This window comes from Periplaneta americana, chromosome 9 (assembly GCF_040183065.1).
Source record: "Periplaneta americana isolate PAMFEO1 chromosome 9, P.americana_PAMFEO1_priV1, whole genome shotgun sequence".
Taxonomy (NCBI): Eukaryota; Metazoa; Arthropoda; class Insecta; order Blattodea; family Blattidae; genus Periplaneta; species Periplaneta americana.
This window is the reverse complement of record NC_091125.1, coordinates 74,986,081-75,006,718: the sequence shown is the minus strand read 5'-3', so window position 1 is coordinate 75,006,718 and position 20,638 is coordinate 74,986,081. Positions and strand designations below refer to the sequence as shown.

Genomic DNA, 20,638 nt, shown 5'->3' with positions numbered 1-20,638 from the left:
GCAAGTGATAGAAATATGTGAATAAAATTTTTATTTTGATGAGCTCAACATCTTACTCTGAATTGTCTTTTTTATATTATCATCATACATCAGTATTTACATTGTACATTTAATTATCAAAGTTGTTTAATTTGGACATTCATTATTTTCATTCTATAGTGTATACGTACTTGCTCAGCTGGCTGCTGGCGATTGTTATTTTCAGATGTGAAGTAGTGTTCATATAGGAGCAAAATTTAGTGTTTGATAATGATGCACGAAGATTCAAATGGAGAATCAACATTTGAATTTGTTGAGAAAAAAATGGATGAAATGTCCGTTTCGAATGAAGCCTTGCCGAAAGCAGGTCCGTAAAGTGTACCCATTTGACCTTATGTTACTGCTATTTGACAGGTTAGCTTAGAATTAGATTATAGAAGGAATCCACATTAGTACACTGTGTTGTGTAAAGAATGGCAATAGATTTTGTTGACTACAAACAGGAAAAACATGTATACTTAATGGATTTTGTCATTTTAAATTTTGAATGTTTTATTTATGCAGAATCTATAGGCATAGGCTGTATACTGTAAAGGTATTTTAACATTTACAATCCTGTGGTACAGTAGGTACAGATTTGCAGCACAGAATCAGAAAACAACTAATGCAGTCTACTGACAATTCATTCCGTTTATTTAGTATATAGTTTTCTCGCTGTCAACAATAATTTATCTTGAAATACAAAACAAGAGCAAATTCGTCTGTGTTTGTCGAATGCACATCATCACGTTTATGAAAAGACACTTTTAAGTGCCGCCCACATTTATTTTGTGTGTACAAGGTTGGAATTTTGAGGGAAGAAAGGATGCCTTTCCGTATTTATTTAGGGCCTATTTCTTACTTTTCTGAAAACAGGTCTATTTTTTCTGCTATTAATGATTATGATGACGATAGCAACGAACAATGACAGGACAGTACATTCAGTTAGACAAGTTCAAGAAGAAAAACACATTGTAGATATCCATGTTCCTTTTATAGACAGGCCTACCAGGAGACATAGAAGCTTTAAAATATCGAGAACTTTAAAAATAAATTCAGACGATTCGAAAGAGTTACTTATTGTGGTTACACTAATTTTATCTGGTAAAAGGTAAAGGTATCCCCGTAATATGCCATGAAGGCACTTGGGAGGCATGGAGGTAGAGCCTGGAACAAGCGTAATATAAAAAATTACTTAAAATATGCTACAGCTATCAGGATTACCTTTAACAAGTATCTTACCTGAAATACAAAAAAAGTAATAGATTGCGAGCATGTCACACTACAAGAAAGTTGTACAGCCTTAACAAAAAAAATTGTTTGGTATAAGCAAATTCGCCAAAGAAGACAAGAGGAAAAATTAATCTTCTTCTTCTTCTTCTTCTTCTTCTTCTTCTTCTTCTAGGCCCTATGTCCTGTTTACGATCTCTCACTTGAATTTTTAACGCAACAAGGGAAAAAAAAAAGATAATGATAATAGCCCCTAATTATAATGTAGTAATAATGTTAACAATCTGTAGTTGACAGGTTTCATAAAACATTGGCCTAGCTATTTATACGTCGATCGCTGTGAAGTAACAGCACATCTGACCGTGTAACGAGCGGGTCCGGGTTCAAATCCTGGTTGGGACAAGTTACCTGGTTGAGGTTTTTTCCGATGTTTCCCTCAATCAATTGAAGCAGAATTGCTTGGCAACTTTCGGCGTTGGATCTTGGACTTATTTCGCCATAATTAATTCACATATCATCCATAAGTACCATAGCCAGGGTTAAGTTCATGGTGTGGCGTGCTGCACTTGTACAAGAGAGCAGCTGTTCAACTACATAATAAGCCTCAGGCTGCAATGTAAGCCTTCGGGTTCCTCCTCCGTACAAGAGAGAACTATATAATATAAGTATAGATATTTGTGCTTATTACAGCGAGTGTCAGCATTCCCAATGTTTCTGTCAGCCGAATAGTGGCATGTCCTCTCTGCTATCGCCACTGCTTTCATCCATGAACTCACAGTGCTTTACTGGATTAAAACTTATGTACAGTACCAGGAAAAAATAACGGCCCGCTTGAATATTCTAAGTTCCAGATACAAGACACTGCACATGGTCAGGGGCCAAGAGCACAGATACACAAACGGAGTTACTTAAATTCGTTATCGTAACCTGTTCTGATACATTTAAAAAGATATGAGGAAAATAGATTTACTGTGAATAATAGGTATAAGCTTATAAATCGTGCAGTAAAATCGAAATTTTGGCCTTCATGAGGATACTGACATATCTTGCAGAAGTGAAGCCTTCTATCTTGTCTCCTGAATAAGAGTCTTGAGATTAAACTACTTACTCCAATCGTAATCCTCTAGATTGATGACAAAGGTTAGGCCACCTACAGCTTGTTCTTTTTCACTGTTTTCTTTCTGGGCAGCCTTGCGACTTCGAAGATAAGGTGTTCTCAAATTTTCTCCAACGAAACAACTACTGTATCTCGAATGAATACAATGGATCTGTCAGAATCTATTCTGAGCCTGGCTGTAGATTTTATGCTCGACATATGAACCAATGCACATGGTTCAGAAAGCCAATCTTGCTGGACAAAAATAAAAATTCGATTTCTTACAAAAGCATTCAGATATTTACAATATTAAGTGAAATAGTAGAGGTGTAAAAAGCGAAAGACAAACTTTTGTAACATCATCTTGTCATAAATAACAGCATTTACAATGTGAACTATATGGATGGTTTACACACACATTCTTAATTTTTAAAATTAAAATGATTTGGCTTGTGCTTATTATTTTCATTTATGATCAATTGAGTAGCTTAATATCAAAGACGGACATCTGACCTCAATCGAAATTTAGGTAGCTGTGGTTTTTTATGCAATTTTTCATGCTTTTTCCAGTTATAGTGAAACCATATGCAAAATCTAACACTACATTTATAAAATAAAGTGTGTTAAATACTACAACGAACACTGTGAATTAAAAAATTGCCTCTAAATCAAAACTATGGAGAAGACAGATGTCCGTCTTTGATATTAAGTTACTCAATTATCAATTTAATGTGTAATCTTTTTTCTGTAAATTTTCACTGTACCTAGTACCAGTTCTGATAAAAATAGCCTTAACAATTTGAAACACAATGAAATGCTACCAGTATGAAAGTAAGTTAATTCTAACAAGTGAAGTAATGTTACAAGGGTTAGTGGTAGATACTTTCGGATACAATTGAAGCAATGAGATGTAGAACAGCACAAATTCACTTTCTGACACTATATGACCAAGGCCGGGAACAGCCGCTCTCAGAGTGCTTAGCTTCTCCCGCTACAGTTCCTGTTGTACAGGTATTCATATGGTCACTGCTCTGTTTACTATACGAGTTTGCCACCCCTGCTATATGACTTATGGGTATCATTGAATTCGTCTCACTCAGAGCTATATGTTGGTCCTACAGAATATATCTGTTATGGTAACAATGATTATTAGAGGAGAAAAATTCGCTCTGGCACCAGGGATCGAACTCGAGTCCTTTGTTCTATATACAAAGTGCTCTAACCACTGAGTTATGCCGAAGTTCAATCCACAGCACAGACCACAAAGGGAAAAACACTAGAGGAGAGGGATTCAATCCAGTGCTGTGGATTGAACTTCGCCATAGCTCAGTGGTTAGAGCATTTGGTATGTAGAAACAAGGACCCGGGTTCAATTCCCAGTGCTGGAGCGAATTTTTCTCCTGTAATAATCAAAGGCAGAGAAGTCAAATACTAATAGTTTACAAGAAATGATAACCTGGCTACAAAATGTAGGTAAATGAAATGACAAACATATTGATACACCACACTCACATTGTGGCTACATTCGAGTTGCGACACGACCTTGGAATGCACCTCACAAGCTACATTTACTGCTGTGTCTGGCTGTTTGCATTTGTCCCAGCACAGTCTATTTTCCGGCTTCATTTGTCGCCGAAAACCAGTGACATTTACAGTTCGTCTGGCCATACCTTAAAAAGAGAATCTATTTACTCATGTACTGCAATTTAAGAATACGACACACTTAAAGTTACGAGCGTTCATCCTTCGCACATGGACTTGCCTGGGTTTCAGGAAAGTGAATTGTCTCACTGTCACTCTAGTCCTGAACCCACAAAGTGTGTTGTAACGAAATAAGTTCTGCTAGAAAATGTCGAATAAAAAGGGAAAATGTTGATATGTTAGCACATTACAGTATTTGAAATAGATGCATCATCATTAAAAGTGGAGATGCAGTTGTTCCAATATAAGAACAAGATTTCGTATTTGAATTAAGCTTGAGAAGCTTTGAAGTCAATGACGAAGGAGGTGAGGTGTCTATTCAGAAATGTGGAAAAAGTTGTCTGGCTTTTAGTTATATGCCCATCGCCCAGCTGTAAAGCAGAAAAAAGCTTCAATGCACTACGCAGACTCAAGATTTCCTGCGGTTAACTATGACCCGAAAAAAGCTCAACCATGTAGCAGGATGTTACATACGCAATAAATATAGGCCTACTGGATCAGACTGACAACAGGAAGGTTGCGAACATTTTTATTTCCAAGAATGGCACAAAGAAGAATGTGTTCGGAACTGTTGGGACTAAAGACTTTATTTCTTCTTTTACCATTTCACGGACAATATTATTACTGTATTGTGTATTAACGAGTTAACAACAGAGTTACTGATGCAAATAATGACGTTGCAAATAAGTTATGTGGTAATTAAACAGCAGTTATGAATTATCTTTATTTTAATCCGAATCCTAATTTTGGTGAACCAAACGAAATCCTAAAATGATGAAAAAATAAAAATGAATGACTGAAAAATACTTATGTAGACCTGTTATGATTTCAATTAAGAATAATGCAGAACCAAAAAAGTACACAAGTCTGATGAGGATGACTGACTGGTCTCTCAGATAAGGATTTGGAGGAAACCTGAATGTTCTCCCTCCCCCTCCCTCCAATAATCAAATTACAGTGACGCCAATGGCAGAGATTATTCAGCATCGAAATTCAACTGGGGCGAGAAATGGCTGATAAATTTTTCATAGAGCTCTTTATGAGGGACAGATTCTTTCATGTGTCCTAAATTTACTATGTAGGACTCAAAGCTTTACTTTTCCCCCCAGAGAAATGTTGGATTTTATTGCTATTAAAATTCATTGTTTTCATCTGGGTTTGAATCTGCGAACCTCGGATCCTATGGTACCACTAGACTTCTGGGAACAACTAAAGTTACAGATACTTTGGCCAGAAAAGATATTATAATAGGTTAATTCCATTGTCACTGACATAACATTTGAAGAAATCCAAGGTTCAAATTAATTTATTTAAGAAAAGAATGAAGTACATGTAATACCTGAAATATATTCTAAGAAATAAATTGTCTAACAAACAAAATCCCATTAGGAAAGTATAAAAAATTAATAATAACACATTCCAAAAAAATATATATAATCACTGTCACTGACGTAACAAAAATAAAACGTGTTTGGTACAGCCAATTCCAGTGCATTTCCATTCTATCATAAACTGTTGTGACGGACCTGTACCAGTATATGTACTAACAGGTATATTTTTTTGTAAAATGTATTATTAGGGTAAATTTTGTGTCACTATGACTGCACTGTTTCCAGGAGAATAATGAATGGAATAAAATTAATTAATAAAGAAAGGACAGAGCAATAATAAAAGCTGTGGTCACCTGTCTGCTTTTGTGAAATATGGATAAGAAGTATCATAGTTAGATTGTTTTCTTTCATTAAAGGGAAAATATGTTATTATCATACTTGTACTTAAAAAGGAGATAGGTTCTTAGTCCATTTGTTTTACGGCTCATTTTCATATAATTAGTTTTATAAAAAACATATACAAAGCACAGGCAGAATTATCTGGATTGTTACAGCATCTGTAAACTGAAGCAATGTTTTACAAAACGCAAATGTTTGTAAGGGAAATAAACAATACAGTATCAATTTAAGTGTAATACACAGTTATTACGAGTATTATTATTATTATTATTATTATTATTATTATTATTATTATTTCGAGAGAGTCCATCCAATTTACAGCTCTGATGATAATGCACGCCTGCTATACTTGTATTTATGCTTGATCACATACTTCCTACTTTATAAGTAAGAATTTTCGGAGGTCTCATAGGATGTTTTCCTATGAAAATGTTTGTGGTTTCAATCAAGACACTGACTTGCAACATCATTTATTCGCAGAACAGAAAGCGTTGTTGCATGAGGGACAGTTGGCTGGTAATTTTGACTGAAACACAATTATGAAAAGATTGTTTTTGAAGTTGTAAGATGGGACTCTCAGCTTTATTTCTTGTTCAAAGAAAGCCAGACTAACAATTTTGTCTTCCCTTAAAATTCAATCGCCGTGCTTAAACAGCAAACTTGGGATCTGGTGGAAGTATGGGTGGCTTAGGAAGGATTTACAACATTAATGCCAGCAAGTCACTGACAGGGACTTTTTTTTTTACACGTGTTATATGTGGTTAGAATCTCGCAGCAGCTCTTCATCTTCATTGTTACCTGTGAGTGGTGCTGCAAGTGGAGGGAACTTGCTGTCCACAGTGGCCCCACCATCTGCACTTCCAAGTTTTGTGTCGCCTTCAACGAACATCGTCACTCCAGTAACTCCAATCACCACAAGTTCTGTAGCACCACAGCCAGTAACTGTGACACAGCCTGCACTCACAGCATCTCATGCCTTCCACCCAACCACTTTTAGGTAAGAAATTCAGATAATTTATTAGGAAGGTGTAAGATAAGACGAGTTCGTAGATTCAAAGAAGAATGTATTAAATAATTTTTGTTTGTTTGTAATAAAGTAATTCAGTTTTGATAAAATAAAAATTTACCCATTTATGGTACTTTCATGACTACTGTTTTCCAGATGCATTTTTCTTTAGGGCAATGCGCCAGCACAAACTGATTTGTTTATTTAAAACATTTGTTAGCTGGTAAAAATATTACGTGTTTGAGCATCCATTTTACCAATTCTGAATCCCTGAGGGTTCTATTCGTTTCCAAAGATAGAGTCTTTTCTACAAGAGATCTACAATATTGTTTCCAACAGTGGCAGTATTGTATGAAGTTGTGTGTCAGCTCAGAAGGGAGCTATTTTGAAGGTGATGACAACATGCAACATTAATTTATGTCACTGTTTTACTGGCATTACATATATATTGTTTTTTAGACTGTACATGTAATAGGTTGGACATTAGGATATTAGTTGTTTCTGAGAGTTATTATTTATGTTATTAGCAATGCTGATTTAAGTAAACAGTACTGGATAGAGGGCAGAGAGAATCCAATTTAATCATGCAGTTTCATTTGTATTTATTAATTCAGTACTCATAATCAATTCCAGTATTGCAAAAAAATTCACAGGAAGCTTAGCATATTCCTTTATTTTTTAATAATTGTAGGCTGTTAATACATTTCTTTTATTTCATTGCAGTCCTGTGATACCTCCTAGCAAAGGGGGAGATGTGCCAGTTGTTCCTCCTCTTGAGATAGCATCTACCACAGAAAGTGGTGTCGCTGGTGGAGGTTTGCTTGGATGGGTAAAAGGCGCAGTTGGGAGTGGTGGAATTCTTTCTAAAGTAGCTGAGAGAGCAAAAAATTCTGTTGATTCTATGATAACAACTCTGGATCCACAGATGAGAGAATTTTTACGTAAGTGGCTTTTGCTGGAATTGAATTTCTGTTTCTGGTACTCTGCTTCACTCAAGTAGTCGGTCAGATGGGATTGGATTTATGGTGAGATGAGAAATAAACCTCAATTTACGCCAGTCTTCTGGCTTTTAACTTGCTTAACATTAGTTGATTGATTCATTTCCATTGTCGAGCATTTGACGACGAAGTCATTGGCTCTTCTTGACTGGTCTCAGTCTAATTTTTACACATAAAAGGCTATGAACCAGTGAAACTTTGATCACTCATGTTCCCACTCTTCTCGAGCAGTGTTACAGGAAATCATTACAATGATGACATCAGTTACCAAGAGTTGAGAATGAAGTAATGATGGCCCAGACATAGAATTTCGCCTTTATTCTTGAACAAGATACAGTAATTCCTTACATGCAACATGTTTACTAAATGAGGTCAACAGCTTTGCTTGCTCAACTGATGAAAGTCGTACTTTGTTCCCATTACCCTTGGCCAGAAATGAACTGATGTATCTTGAGTCCAGGGGAAAGCATAACTAGATACTTAATATTATTGACTTAGATATGCTTTTCCTTTCCTTTATTTCATGGCTGGATCATAGAGACCTGTGCAGTCTTATACGCCAGCAGAGGCATCTGTTCTTGAAGCACGAATTTACCTGAAAATTTGTCTGGAGTCTTCTTTTTCAAAGGAAGTCATGCAGTTTATCTTCTATAGATATTCAGAAGGCCACAAATGATATTTCTAAGACACAGGCACTTGTAAAGTGTAACTTGTAGGTGAGGATAATAGGTGGTATAAATAAAAACAAGCAATTGCCTCAGTAGCACGAGGGAATCTATATTGTTCTTTTACAATTCATTTTAATATATCAATATGCCCATTCAGTCTAAGCTTCTTGTAGAGGAGCAATAGTTCTAGAAAATTGTGCCCAATTTTTTGCTTTTCCTTAATTGCATCTGCAACTTCCCAGAAAGTATTTGACACCATAGCATGGGTAAACCACCATTTTCTGCACCAACTTGAATACCAGGATCTTCTACAAGTTCTACATATCTCAAAAATAATTCTCATCTTTCAACAGTGTTCAGATTGTGATTCAGTTGATTTCAACTGTAGTGGCTCAGTGACCAAGGCCATTGAGCAGTTGCTAGCAAGGAGGTTGAGGAAAGCTTTTTTTATTTATGCAGAACTGAGCAGCTGCTTATTATTCGTGAGTTTTAATCCGCTGCTTACTCTTATTTATACCACCTCATGGCTAATCAAGACAATTCTACCATGGGCGAGAAATTATTTAGTTTTGCACAGATTTCTGTTACTGAGTGACAAGGATCTTTCATGAACCATAAGTCTATGGCACGAGACTGGCAGTTTTGTTTTCCTTCCAAAGAAAATCATGCTATAACTTTTATTGCTTTTAAAAACAATCACTTTCCTTTGAGAACAAAAGTTAAAAAAAAAATAATAATAATAGAGTGTGTTTTCAGTTACAGTTACTTTGGTTGCATTATTTCATACACAAAGATTGATAATGTTGATGACACACTTGACAAAGATAGATTATGTAAACCCATATACAAAATACACAGGAATATTGAACTTTATTTTATTTGATTCTGTTAGTTAATGACTATTAGGTTATTTAGCGTCGATGCAGTTGGTGGTAGCAAGAGCAGCTCGAAAATTCGCTATGGTATTACCTGACATTCGTCTTACAAATGGGAAAAACATCGGAAAACCCCAACCAGGTAATCAATCAGCAAGAATCCAACCCACTCTCAAGCACAACTCCAGATCAGAAGGCAGAGGCACTACCAGGAACGTCATGATGATGATGATGATAATGTAATAATAATAATATAGTTATCACAACCATCACCATGTTACCAACTAAGCCAAATGTATCTCTGTTTCGGTCTCATCCAGTAGTCTTTTCTAAGGTCTTCCATTACGTAGATTAAAATGTTGACATTTTACAAAGTTCTAGCTTTTTCGTGCTGACCAATGGATTACAAAATAATTGGCATGCCTACTAACAAACACTTATTTTGACCATTGGCTGATATGCTCTGCTTGACCATTGTCTTTTCAGAAGTCTTCTGTTATAGAAATAAAACATTAAATGACATTTTGTAAGTTCTGGTGTTGACCCATGATTACGAATTTGAACTTCTACTACAAATCCTTACTTTGACTACTGGCCGATTGTTTACACTCTACTTGACCAAAAAGGAAACGATGAAATGAGTTAAATATTATAATTATTGTAGAATACCAGATGGAAATGGCATGAATATCTACTGAGAATGTAGGTACATGAGGCCCATATCAAATGACAGTGGTGGAAGTGTGGTAGGCCAGATTTAAAGATTCGAACTTTGGATGTAATGGCAAGCATTGTAACTACTCAGTCACCAAAGAAAATCCTGTTTAAAGTATTAAAATATGAATATTATTAAAAAATGTCAACAAAGCAAGAAGTCTTACCAGAAGGCCTTGTTCTCTTCACAGATTCTGGTGGTGATGTAGACATCGTTGTGGCTTCAGATAAGGAAGTGAAGTTAAGTCCTGTTCGTGAAGCATTCCAGTCTGTGTTTGGTAAAGCGACTGTTTCGTAAGTTGTGTATGTATGTGTACTTCTTTTGTTTGTATTATTTAGTCAATTGAAAATTGATGAGAGTTTTGCTTTGGGCAGGGGCATGGCTGCTCAAGCTTCAAAAATAGCAGCGCAACCTGTAGGTTTTGCGTCAGCAATCAAGGCAGCTGAAGAGAGGATATTAGCTCTGCAGGCCACTGGGAAACTCCATCCCAAACAACCTATTGTTGCTGTGGAGAACTTTCTGCTTGAGGTTGGAGAGAATAAGTGAGTAATTTGCTAATATACTGTCCCTCCTCCTTTCTTCGTCCTCTTTGTGCTATTCCTTCTCCTTCACATTAGCATAATATTATCTTCTTAGTCTAGTCACTGTGCTTGAGTTCAAATTCGACAAAGAGTGATGGAAAAAATTCATAGTACATATGTCTTCTTCAGAATGAGAAGTGAAGCTGTAGGTCATATGTCACACTAAGATTATGGCATATGAAAGGACCTTACAAATTTGACTGATTATTATAAGCAAATTCTTAAAATGGGAATTGTATCATTTACCTACAGTTCCCACTTTCAGTTACAGATGACTCTGTTTTTGGCTAACTAATAATGGTGCCCTCTTGTGTATGAATGTGGAAAGTCTAAAGTAGCTAAGATCTCTGTGGATATTATTCGAGTTGTTGATAATAAAAATATTCACAATAACAACAAAAATTTAACACAGTATTAAAAAAAAAAAGATAAGTATAATTATTTCCTTCTTTCTACTCCTCAATATAGTGATTGGACCATTTAGTTCGTTCTGATTATACTATTGTGAAAATATTGTACAAATATTAAACATAAATTGCTGGTCATTTGATCAGCACGGTAGAGTCCAGAATAAAATATACCGAAAATAAAGAACATGTATTTGAGAAATGTATCAACCAATAATATATACATGTTGTCGAACTCAAGAGATGTGCCGGCTAGCAGCAACAAAGCTGTGTGGCGGTAAGCAAAACTTTGCTTACTAGATAATTCTAGCTCTAATTCTTTTGTAAACTTCAGAACTTTCCTGTAAAGCTAGAAGTTTCCTCCTAAAGCATATAATTCTTCAAAAAGTACAGTAAATATCTTGTTTCTTCTAGAAGTTCACATTCGCAAGCATGTGTTTAGCAGTCCCCTCCATGGATGATATATAAGGTCTTCTGGAAAGAAATGTAAAAGTTTTCTAATCATACTGTGATCAGTATTATCTAACAGTTTTTGTAGGCTGTCTTCTTTTCCATTTTTTTTTTTTTTTTTTTAAGTTTTTCTAGTTTATGACCAGGAAATGTTTACTATTTGTACATATGCTTGCTTGCAGTTCTGGCAGTCATTTTGCCTATTCCACAGTCTGAACTAATACAAGGGAGTACCAGTTCACATTCTTGCCAGTTGATTTTCTTCCTTACAAAGTTTAAAATGCGAGTTATTCAGATGTCATTTCATTACTCTTTCTAGGTGGTATGATCTAGGATTATTAATGCTGAAAGATCCTGGTCGAGAAATAAATTTGGAAACATATACTCAGCTCACTCCTGTACCTGCTCTTGTCGTTGCCCTTGCTCAAGAAGACACTCCTAGTGACTATCCCCTGCGATGGTCAGGGTTATCAGTTACCATTGGTAGCCTCATGGCTAGTAACTTACAGGTAAGTAATTTTTTCAGTGTTCATTTTACTCTCTTATAACATGTTGGGCATCTGCCAGAGTAGGCATAGTATCTATATTTTTTATATACCAGGTAATATCAATAAAGAGTAAAAACACAGTAGTTTTCTTAAAGCTGAAACTTCACAATTGATTCACAAAAAATATCAGAATTGTGTCATATCTTTGTTGATGGTTCACTCACAGTCAGTGAAAAAAGATCCAGACTTGGCTAGTATGTCCTGTAAACGAATGAAAAATATTACATCCCCTGCTGTTATTGAAATACAAATACCAAACTGGTAGCAACAAATGCATTAATTCAATATTAAATCACTATACAAAATAAAGAAATCTGTTCATCGACTCCAAATCATCCATTCAACTTCAGAAACATACTGCTCATAAAATAGTTGGACCAGATGCAGAACAATATGTCACCATATAGTGGCTAACACCAGCCTGTGATGATTTTGCGGCACAAAATATTTTATGTCAGTGCAGTGGCCAAATTGGATGCCCTGATTTCGAGAAAAATTGTTTTTGCGTAGCACATACAGATAATGCACAATTCTGTATTTAACACAAAATTGAAAATTCGTCATTATAGTATTAGAATCTCTCCACATCTGACTTATAACAAGGTATATTAAACTGTTATAGGTTTTCAGGTTGTCATATTTTTTAATTGAGGGTAGGGTCTTCCCACAACTCTCTCTCACATCTGTTTCCATTGCTCTGAATCCCACATCTTAGGCAATAAAGATACTTCAGCTGTGATAAAAATTATTTTCACTAATATAATAGCAAGAACCTATCTCTCCCATACTCAGTAGAGGTTAAATCTCGGGTCAGAGACTATGTTTTTAAATGTGTATTGTATTGTGAATTTTGTATGTGGAAAAAATGGCAAGTTCGAGTTGTAAATCTAGAAGCTGTATGAACAATCCAAACAATTTTTGTTGCTACGTGGGTGTTATGTAAGAAAACAGCAGAAAAGAAACTTTACCCCATTGATCAAGAGTTTGTACCTGGCCTATTTTAAAATAAAATTAGGAGATCAAGAGAAACATTTTGCTCCACATATCGTGTGTAAAACTTGTTCATCGGTGTTCCTATGGTTTGGCGTGAGCAACATCATTATGATGAGTATTATTTTTGTCTGTGTAAAATAAGAGTAGCAAGGCAGGAATTATACATCCAAACTTGACTTCAGCAATGAGGCCTGTGCCACATGAACCAGATGTTCCAATTCAACACCAGCTATAGTATTGCCAGAGAGTACTTCATACACTTCGAATACAGAAGATGATTTAAATTTATCCCCAGACTTGGAAAATGACAATCCACATCTTTTGAGTCTGCCTAATTTAAATGATTTAGTACATAACTTGGGTCTTACCAAAGGAGAACGAACTTTTAGACTCAAGAATGAAAGGGGATGATAACCTTTCAGGACTTGAACAACCTTCTACTGGTACAGATATCGTGAAAAATATTTTGTAAAAGAAGGGGAACTAGCACACTGTTGTGATATCTCTAGCCTGATTGGTCGTCTAGTAACCCTTTATGAACCAAAAGATTGGCGTCTATTGAGTCAAGCAAACAAAATCTAAAATGTGTTCTTCTGCACAATGGAAGTATTCTTGTTTCAGTTCCAATAAGTCATTCAATAAGGAAACATATCGAAATTTGTATACTGTTCTAGAAAGAGTCAAATTTAATGAACACAAGGTGTGCGGTATTTTATTGGGTACACCAAATTTCTACTTTTTTGTGTGAATGGGACTCCAGAGCCAGAGAAAGACATTGGGAAGTTACAGATTTGCCGAAAAGAAAACACTTAGAGCCAGGGGAAAAAAAATGTTACAAATCTCCCATTGATTCACAAAACGTTTTGCTATCCCCTTTACATATAACATTAGGGATAATGACGCAATTTGTCAAAGCTTTGAACAAAAGTGGTCCTTGTTTTCAATTTCTTGTTCACTGCTTTCTCATCTTGAACATTTCGCAGAAAACTTAAGAGCATTAAGTGAAGAGCATGGTGGGTGATTCTATCAGGACATAAAAGAAGAGATGGAAACGAGGTACCAGGATCGATGGGTGACTTTTATTGGTGTTTAATAAGAGACAACCCTCGTCAAGACCACAAACACAAGTCAACTAAGCATTTGTTTTCAACAAAGCAGAGGAAAAAATATTTTTCCTTAAGTATGTTTGAAGTTTCGTAATTCATTTCAAATTGTTGTCTGTACAGTTGAGATTGTATCATGTTTTGAATGGTTTAACGAATTCTGAAGTGTACTTAATTATAATTTACTAAAATATTAAATATTTGAAATGCCTGCTATTATTTGGTTGAGAAGCTTTTGTCATCCAGTTTGCTTTCAAAAAAGCTGAAAGTTAGAATTTATAAAACAGCCATATTACCGGTTCTTCTGTGTGGTTGTGAAACTTGGACTGTTACTTTGAGAGAGGAACATAGGTTAAGAGTGTCTGAGAACAAGGTGCTTAGGGATAAGAGGGATGAAGTTACAGGAGAATAGAGAAAGTTACACAATGCAGAACTGCATGCATTGTATTCTTCACCTGACATAATTAGAAACATTAAACCCAGATGTTTGAGATGGGGAGGGCATGTAGCACGTACGGGCTACCAGAAATGCACATATAGTGTGTTAGTTGGAAGGCAGGAGGGAAAAAGACCTTTGGGAAGGCCAAGACATAGATAGGAGGATATTAGAATGGATTTGAGGGAGGTGGGATATGATTGTAGAGACTAGATTAATCTTGAATAATGGATTACTCTTGCTCAGGATAGGGACCAATGGCAGACTTATGTGAGAGTGGGAATGAACCTCCAGGTTCCTTAAAAGTCATATAAAAAAAAAAAACGTACATGATACGAAAAAGATGGTAATCAGATTGAATTTAGCACACCAAAATTAGGCTTAGAGACCTGTTCAACCCAGTGCCCCCCCCAAATCGCAGGCTTTTGTAATTAATGACTAATTGAAGAGTGTGATCCCAAAATTCGCTATCCATTTGACCATTTTTATGATTTATACATTTATATGATTATGTTAAGAATTTTTCTTCCAAAACAACGCCAATCCTTGCCTCAAAGTTTGTTATTGTTCATGTCACTTGAAAAGTCATTCAGTCTGTAGACCAGTGGATAAAAAAAAAACTAGCCCAGTCCTTTCATAAAAATGGGCTTAACGTGTTTTGGGATCACACTCTTCAATGCATGAAAATGAAATAGTGGGAAAAAGAAAAACCTTCATTATACACTTTCTGCTAAATCAGGAAGTATAATTAGAAACAGCTACCAGAAAAGTTAAAAATCACTTTGTGTAACTTTGGCAAGATGATTGCAAACAGACATCTTATAATGTAAGATGTTATTATAATAGCAACCAAGAGATAATTTGTAGAAACAAAAGCCGCCCTAAATAAGGGTTCGATAGATCGGCCTACTAATCAATTCATAAAGAATAATAAGTAAACAAAACAATTTTGTGACACTTGGAATGTAAAAGAAAAAACATTAAGATAAGAAAACGTAGAAATCATTTACAATAAAAATACATCAAATTATACTGTAATGCCTACAAACTCCAGCAGCTTGTTCCAGAACGACCATCTGGCTACAGGAGAATATCTGTATCATTTCTGTCTCTCAAATAATTCTCTCTGTAGTAAATACAACAAAAGAGGCCTACACTGAACATACCAAAATGTGATCATAATCTTCTGGAAAAACCACAGTATCTCACCAGGCTAGACAAAAGTTGAAGTTTTCAGTAACCTGGAATTCTAGCCATCAACAGTCGACATATAATCAATCTACTTTGTCTATCATTTTAGGTGCATCACTCAGAATGGCATCAGGCCCTGACTGGAGTGTCCAGGAGAGAGATGTTATTAATGGCTGCCAAAGTATTAGCTGGATTATACAAGAACAGCATAAGTGGCAGCATTATTTGAGAAGAAATACTTTGCACCTGATCGTCACAAGCCTACCCAGAAATGACTTCCGTTGCAAACATTAGTTGGATCTGTATGATGATGGTTATGAGAAACCTATAAACTCAAACTGTACTGTAGCTAGCAGCGAATGACTTGAAATGCAGTGAAATATTTCATATCACATATACCTTATTATCAGGGACAGATATTTATGGATATTAATTTTATCATTTATGTTTTTTAATATTGGTGTCAGCAGAGATTGTTGGAGATTGATTTGTATTCTAGGCAGAGATTAATAAAACTTTTGGAAAATAAAATTATTTTGGAATTGGAGTAATAACTTAGTATGAATATTACTTTCCAAATAATTAACATTAAAGGTTTGTTGGATTCTGGTAAAGGTGCGGTATGGCCAATGAACAATATTTGTTGGATTGAGACTGTATTTAACACACATTCATTAAAAACGAAAAAAAAAAAAAAAACTTACACCCCTCAAATTAACACTTTCAAATTATTAGTCAAATGTTGAATTCTCTGTCTTTTGAGCCCACTAATGTAATCAGAACCTGGAATACCATGTAATGTAGCCTACTTGGATATATAACAAATTCAAATAAAAAAAAACTCAGAATATGAAATTCCCAATAAAACGACATAATAGTAATAATTCGCGAATATGTTCATATTTCGCTGTTAGAACTCTATTTCACAATTTGTCACGATTGTTTTATCCGCATATTATTAATCAGAATAACTTAATTCGTAAAGATTAGTAAAAATCTATTATAATATATCTATTATGTCGTGATTTTCGCAATCTCCATAAATACCTAGCCCTGCTTATTATCAACACTTATTAAATCAACTTGTTCGCTAGTCAGCATTGTCATCGAAGTCAACAGTTGTGTTAAGAAAATTTCAACACAAGCCTATAACTTTTTTTTTTTGCAATGTAATACTAAGGACATACTGGCTATCAACATTTAACTTTGCAAATTACATTCTTAAATTGAATTCACGGTATTTGATGGAAAGTGAAAGGAAGATTTTTTTTCTCTTTTTCTCGACAATTAACTTACAGATTACATTCACCTTGCTTAAAAAAAAAAAAAAAATGTGATTTTTTTTTCTACAATACTTTTTGAAGGATCTGAACAGTTGAAACAATGCAATGTATTGCTCAAAATTTTGTCTTACCTTCGTGGTATAACCAGGAGACTAAATTATAATTGGTACATCAGTTTTCACAAATCATGAACTGTTCACCTCAAATGTTTCATGCTATTAGACACCAAGTTCTCATTGGATGATATAGTAACAAATTAGTGCACGTAGTTTCACATATAAATTAGAGATTACATTTTCTGGCTTATTAGCTGTTACTGTGTTATCAGTATGAATTGCTGCAAGAAACTTTTGCCTGTGTTGCATTTAGATTGGCAACAGGCCATGATTGTGTGGGCAAACACCTGCATAGAATTGGAATACATCAGTCCCCTAACTGCCCACTGTGCAACTCAAACCAAGAAATGGATTCGGAACACCTCAAAATCTGTGCTTCAGTGGCTGACCATGATAATATCTTTGAAAAATATTGGAGTGCAAGAGGTCAAATGACTTTTATTGTCAAACGCCTGGCATTAGAAAACAACAACACTTTAGCCTGTGTTGCAAATTGATTTCAAATGGAAAACAACAACTTTAAGATGAATAATGAAGGAAATGACCATGAGATGAAAGAAGTGTGTATTGAGAAGAAAAGTTTTAATGGAAAGGGAAAACACTGTAAATTGAAGGTGAAGATACCTACAGAAAATAAGAAAACTTAGGGAAGACAGTAAACCGATTTTTTACACGGATGAGACATGGGTAGACACCAATTTAAAGTTTTGGAAGTGCTGGCAGCATAGAGATGTTACAGAGTTTTTTTGACTATCATAAATGTGCCCAACAGAATCACTGTTGTCCATCTGAGTGGGCCTAATGGCTTTATTGAGGGATCTGAGTTAGTATACAAGGCAGGAACAGAAACAGGCAATTATTTATCATGGACAGTTGAAACTCTAATAATTAAAAAAAATGGAATAATAGTTCTAGCGACAGGAACACTGAAGATGTGGATCATCATCATCATCAGCCATTCAAGTAGTAGACCTAGTGGCCTGTTATGGTCTATATATTTTTAAGAGCTGACCCAAAGATCATTTCCCTCGAGGTATATGAGGATGTCTATGCAATCTGAAACGGTCCATCTTGTTGACATGCTGGAGCCAATTCTGTCTGTAATTATTGCTGAGGTGTTCGTGAATGGGGATTATGTTGTTTTCTAATGCCAGGCGTTTGACAATAAAGTCATTTGACCTCTTGCACTCCAATATTTTTCAAAGATATTATCATGGCCAGTCACTGAAGCACAGATTTTGAGGTGTATGGGGATTATATTTAATTCCTTTGTTATCAAGTCATTTCTTTTATGATCTGAAAGGCTGTAGCTGGTAGTTTAAGAAAATGTTTCTTACTGTATTGCACTGCACTTCTATTTGTTTTGCTAGTTACAGTACTGTATTGCACTAATATATTTATATATAAATTATGAAAATTATGTTTGAATAAGCGATTTTTTTTATGGCATGTATAAGTTATCACACTTCTGAAACTGTGTGCTGTTTTAGAGTGGAAACTTTAGTTTAATCCTGACTCCACAACTTCAAAATATTAAATCCCATTTTTATTTATACCATTTTAAGTATTAATAAAGGACCAACTATCCAATTTTGTAAATAATTTTATTCCTGGTAGTGATTAATTTAAGATAAACATGTGTCGATAGCTGAAGGATGTCTCTCACAAGGATAAAGGTAGTTCTATCATACAGTAAACAAGGCAACTGCCTAACGCTCTGCACCATTTGTATGTAATAACATTTTGCATATAAGCAATACATAAATTGCAGAGCTAAAACGCCACTTCTGAAAACAGTTAAGGTAAAAAAAAAAAAAACCGGCTTGTTAAAAACAGCTTAATTGCCCTAATTTGTCCTAGTATTAATTAAATGGATTAGCAATTTCTTACAGATTCAGCACAAAGATCTATGTATTTCAAAATTGAAACTGATGAAAGACTCACTGGCAAATTTAATGGACATGATTTAGTTTCAAAATTAAAAGAGTCCTATGAATTTTGTACCACACCAAATGGAAGGAGGTGGGGGGGGGGAGAAGAAAGAAAGATACACCCTGCTTAGTTGAATTACTCTTTCATAAAGAGAGAGATGAGTTAGAGCTCTGCCCAGGCTCAGATAAAGCCTGTAGGTTGAAATTCACCTATGCTTATCAGGCTAAGGCCTTAAAGAAATGCAATCTTTTTCCCCTGCGGATTAAATACTAATTAAAAACTAAAACTTAAGATTTTAATGCATGCAAGATTAGATGTCCATCCAAAACAGTAGACAAGATATATTGTAGTTATTTAGTTCAACTTCATAATGGCATTTTCTCTTCTCTTCTCTGTCAAACACAGCATTGAATATTTTACCCACGCCAACATATTTTCTTATGCTCCTACTGGAATGATATCTCTCTCAGCTATTCCTTATCTCTGTGACCTCTGCTTTAGCTGCTTCAGGTTTCAGGTGATAATTACAAGCTAATCTCGGGTTTTGGAACTGGTTCAGATTGAATGGGCTCTAAGAATTTCGGCCCATGCTGACCTCTAATAAGAGTAAGATTTGGATTTCCAATCAGTACTCTGAAAATGATTTAAAACGAGGCAAATACTCCAAAAGATCACTTTTAAATCTGTGTTTCATCTTGGGAATATCTTAATTCTGTGATGGAAAATTTTCCGCCATAATGTACTACTGTCTCGTTGAGATCAAGATATTTTGCACCACAAGTCTATGTATGCTACATCCAGTTACGTCACAGTTCATAATGCAGAAATTCTAAGCCAATTATAAACAACCATCAAGCAGTACACAACAGTATAAAGTAACTGATAAAATATAAGGTTTTGAAGGACTGAACTATTCATGTTAACACTAGCCCTATTGAAGTTGACCAACTTGTGTATTATTTTATTTTATTGTGACAAGATTTTGTTCTTTTATCTTTGAATACTAATGAAAACTAACTTTTCTGTAAACTACTAACAATGATTTAGAGATTGGCATCTCTGAAAGTGAGGTTCATATAACTGAAATGTGTAATTTTACATGCATTATTTCTATTAAAAATATGAAATTCTATTTAGGCACAAACTACTAAATTATATATTACTAAAAATGTATGTATATGACTTTTGATAAATAAATGTATTTTAAATTATACTGCATTTTATATCTGAATGGCATATTTAATAAAATTTGAAGAAAACATTTCTCTTTCTTCCATACATGCTGGGCATGTGTTCCTCCTCATCCTGTGCTTGCCTTATAACTGGTTATGCGCCAAGCTGATCACACGACTTGAGAATCTTATTTATAATTGTCATATGGCAGTCCAATATCCTCCCGAGAGATTGTGACTCATCAATGGCTATTACAAACTAAGAACTCACATTTTTTCCATGCAGTTTGTCAACTGAAAAATTACCTTCCGATATTCTCAAACACATATCATGTAAAAATAAAAGTGTCATGAAACAATGCAGATTATCTCGAAAATGGAAAGAGGAT

General features: G+C 35.0%; 1 protein-coding gene across 1 annotated transcript; it reads left to right on the top strand.

The window, feature by feature from the left end:
• Nucleotides 1–146: 146 nt before the first annotated feature.
• On the top strand, nt 147–20,288 carry LOC138706122 (protein PRRC1-like). Its single transcript, XM_069835105.1, has 7 exons — nt 147–346; nt 6,541–6,772; nt 7,505–7,722; nt 10,228–10,330; nt 10,412–10,579; nt 11,795–11,984; nt 15,856–20,288. The coding sequence occupies exons 1-7, from the start codon at nt 250–252 to the stop codon at nt 15,973–15,975; spliced, it is 1,128 nt and encodes a 375-aa protein (XP_069691206.1). The 5' UTR covers nt 147–249; the 3' UTR covers nt 15,976–20,288.
• The last annotated feature ends 350 nt before the right edge of the window (nt 20,289–20,638 follow it).

What these genes read in the sequence shown, in the direction of transcription:
- LOC138706122 (XM_069835105.1), top strand. Translation starts at nt 250, where the DNA reads ATGATGCACGAAGATTCAAATGGAGAATCAACATTTGAATTTGTTGAG. An exon ending in TTTGGTAAAGCGACTGTTTC is followed by an intron (nt 10,331 to 10,411) that starts GTAAGTTGTGTA and finishes TGCTTTGGGCAG; the next exon opens with GGGCATGGCTGCTCAAGCTT. An exon ending in TCATGGCTAGTAACTTACAG is followed by an intron (nt 11,985 to 15,855) that starts GTAAGTAATTTT and finishes CTATCATTTTAG; the next exon opens with GTGCATCACTCAGAATGGCA.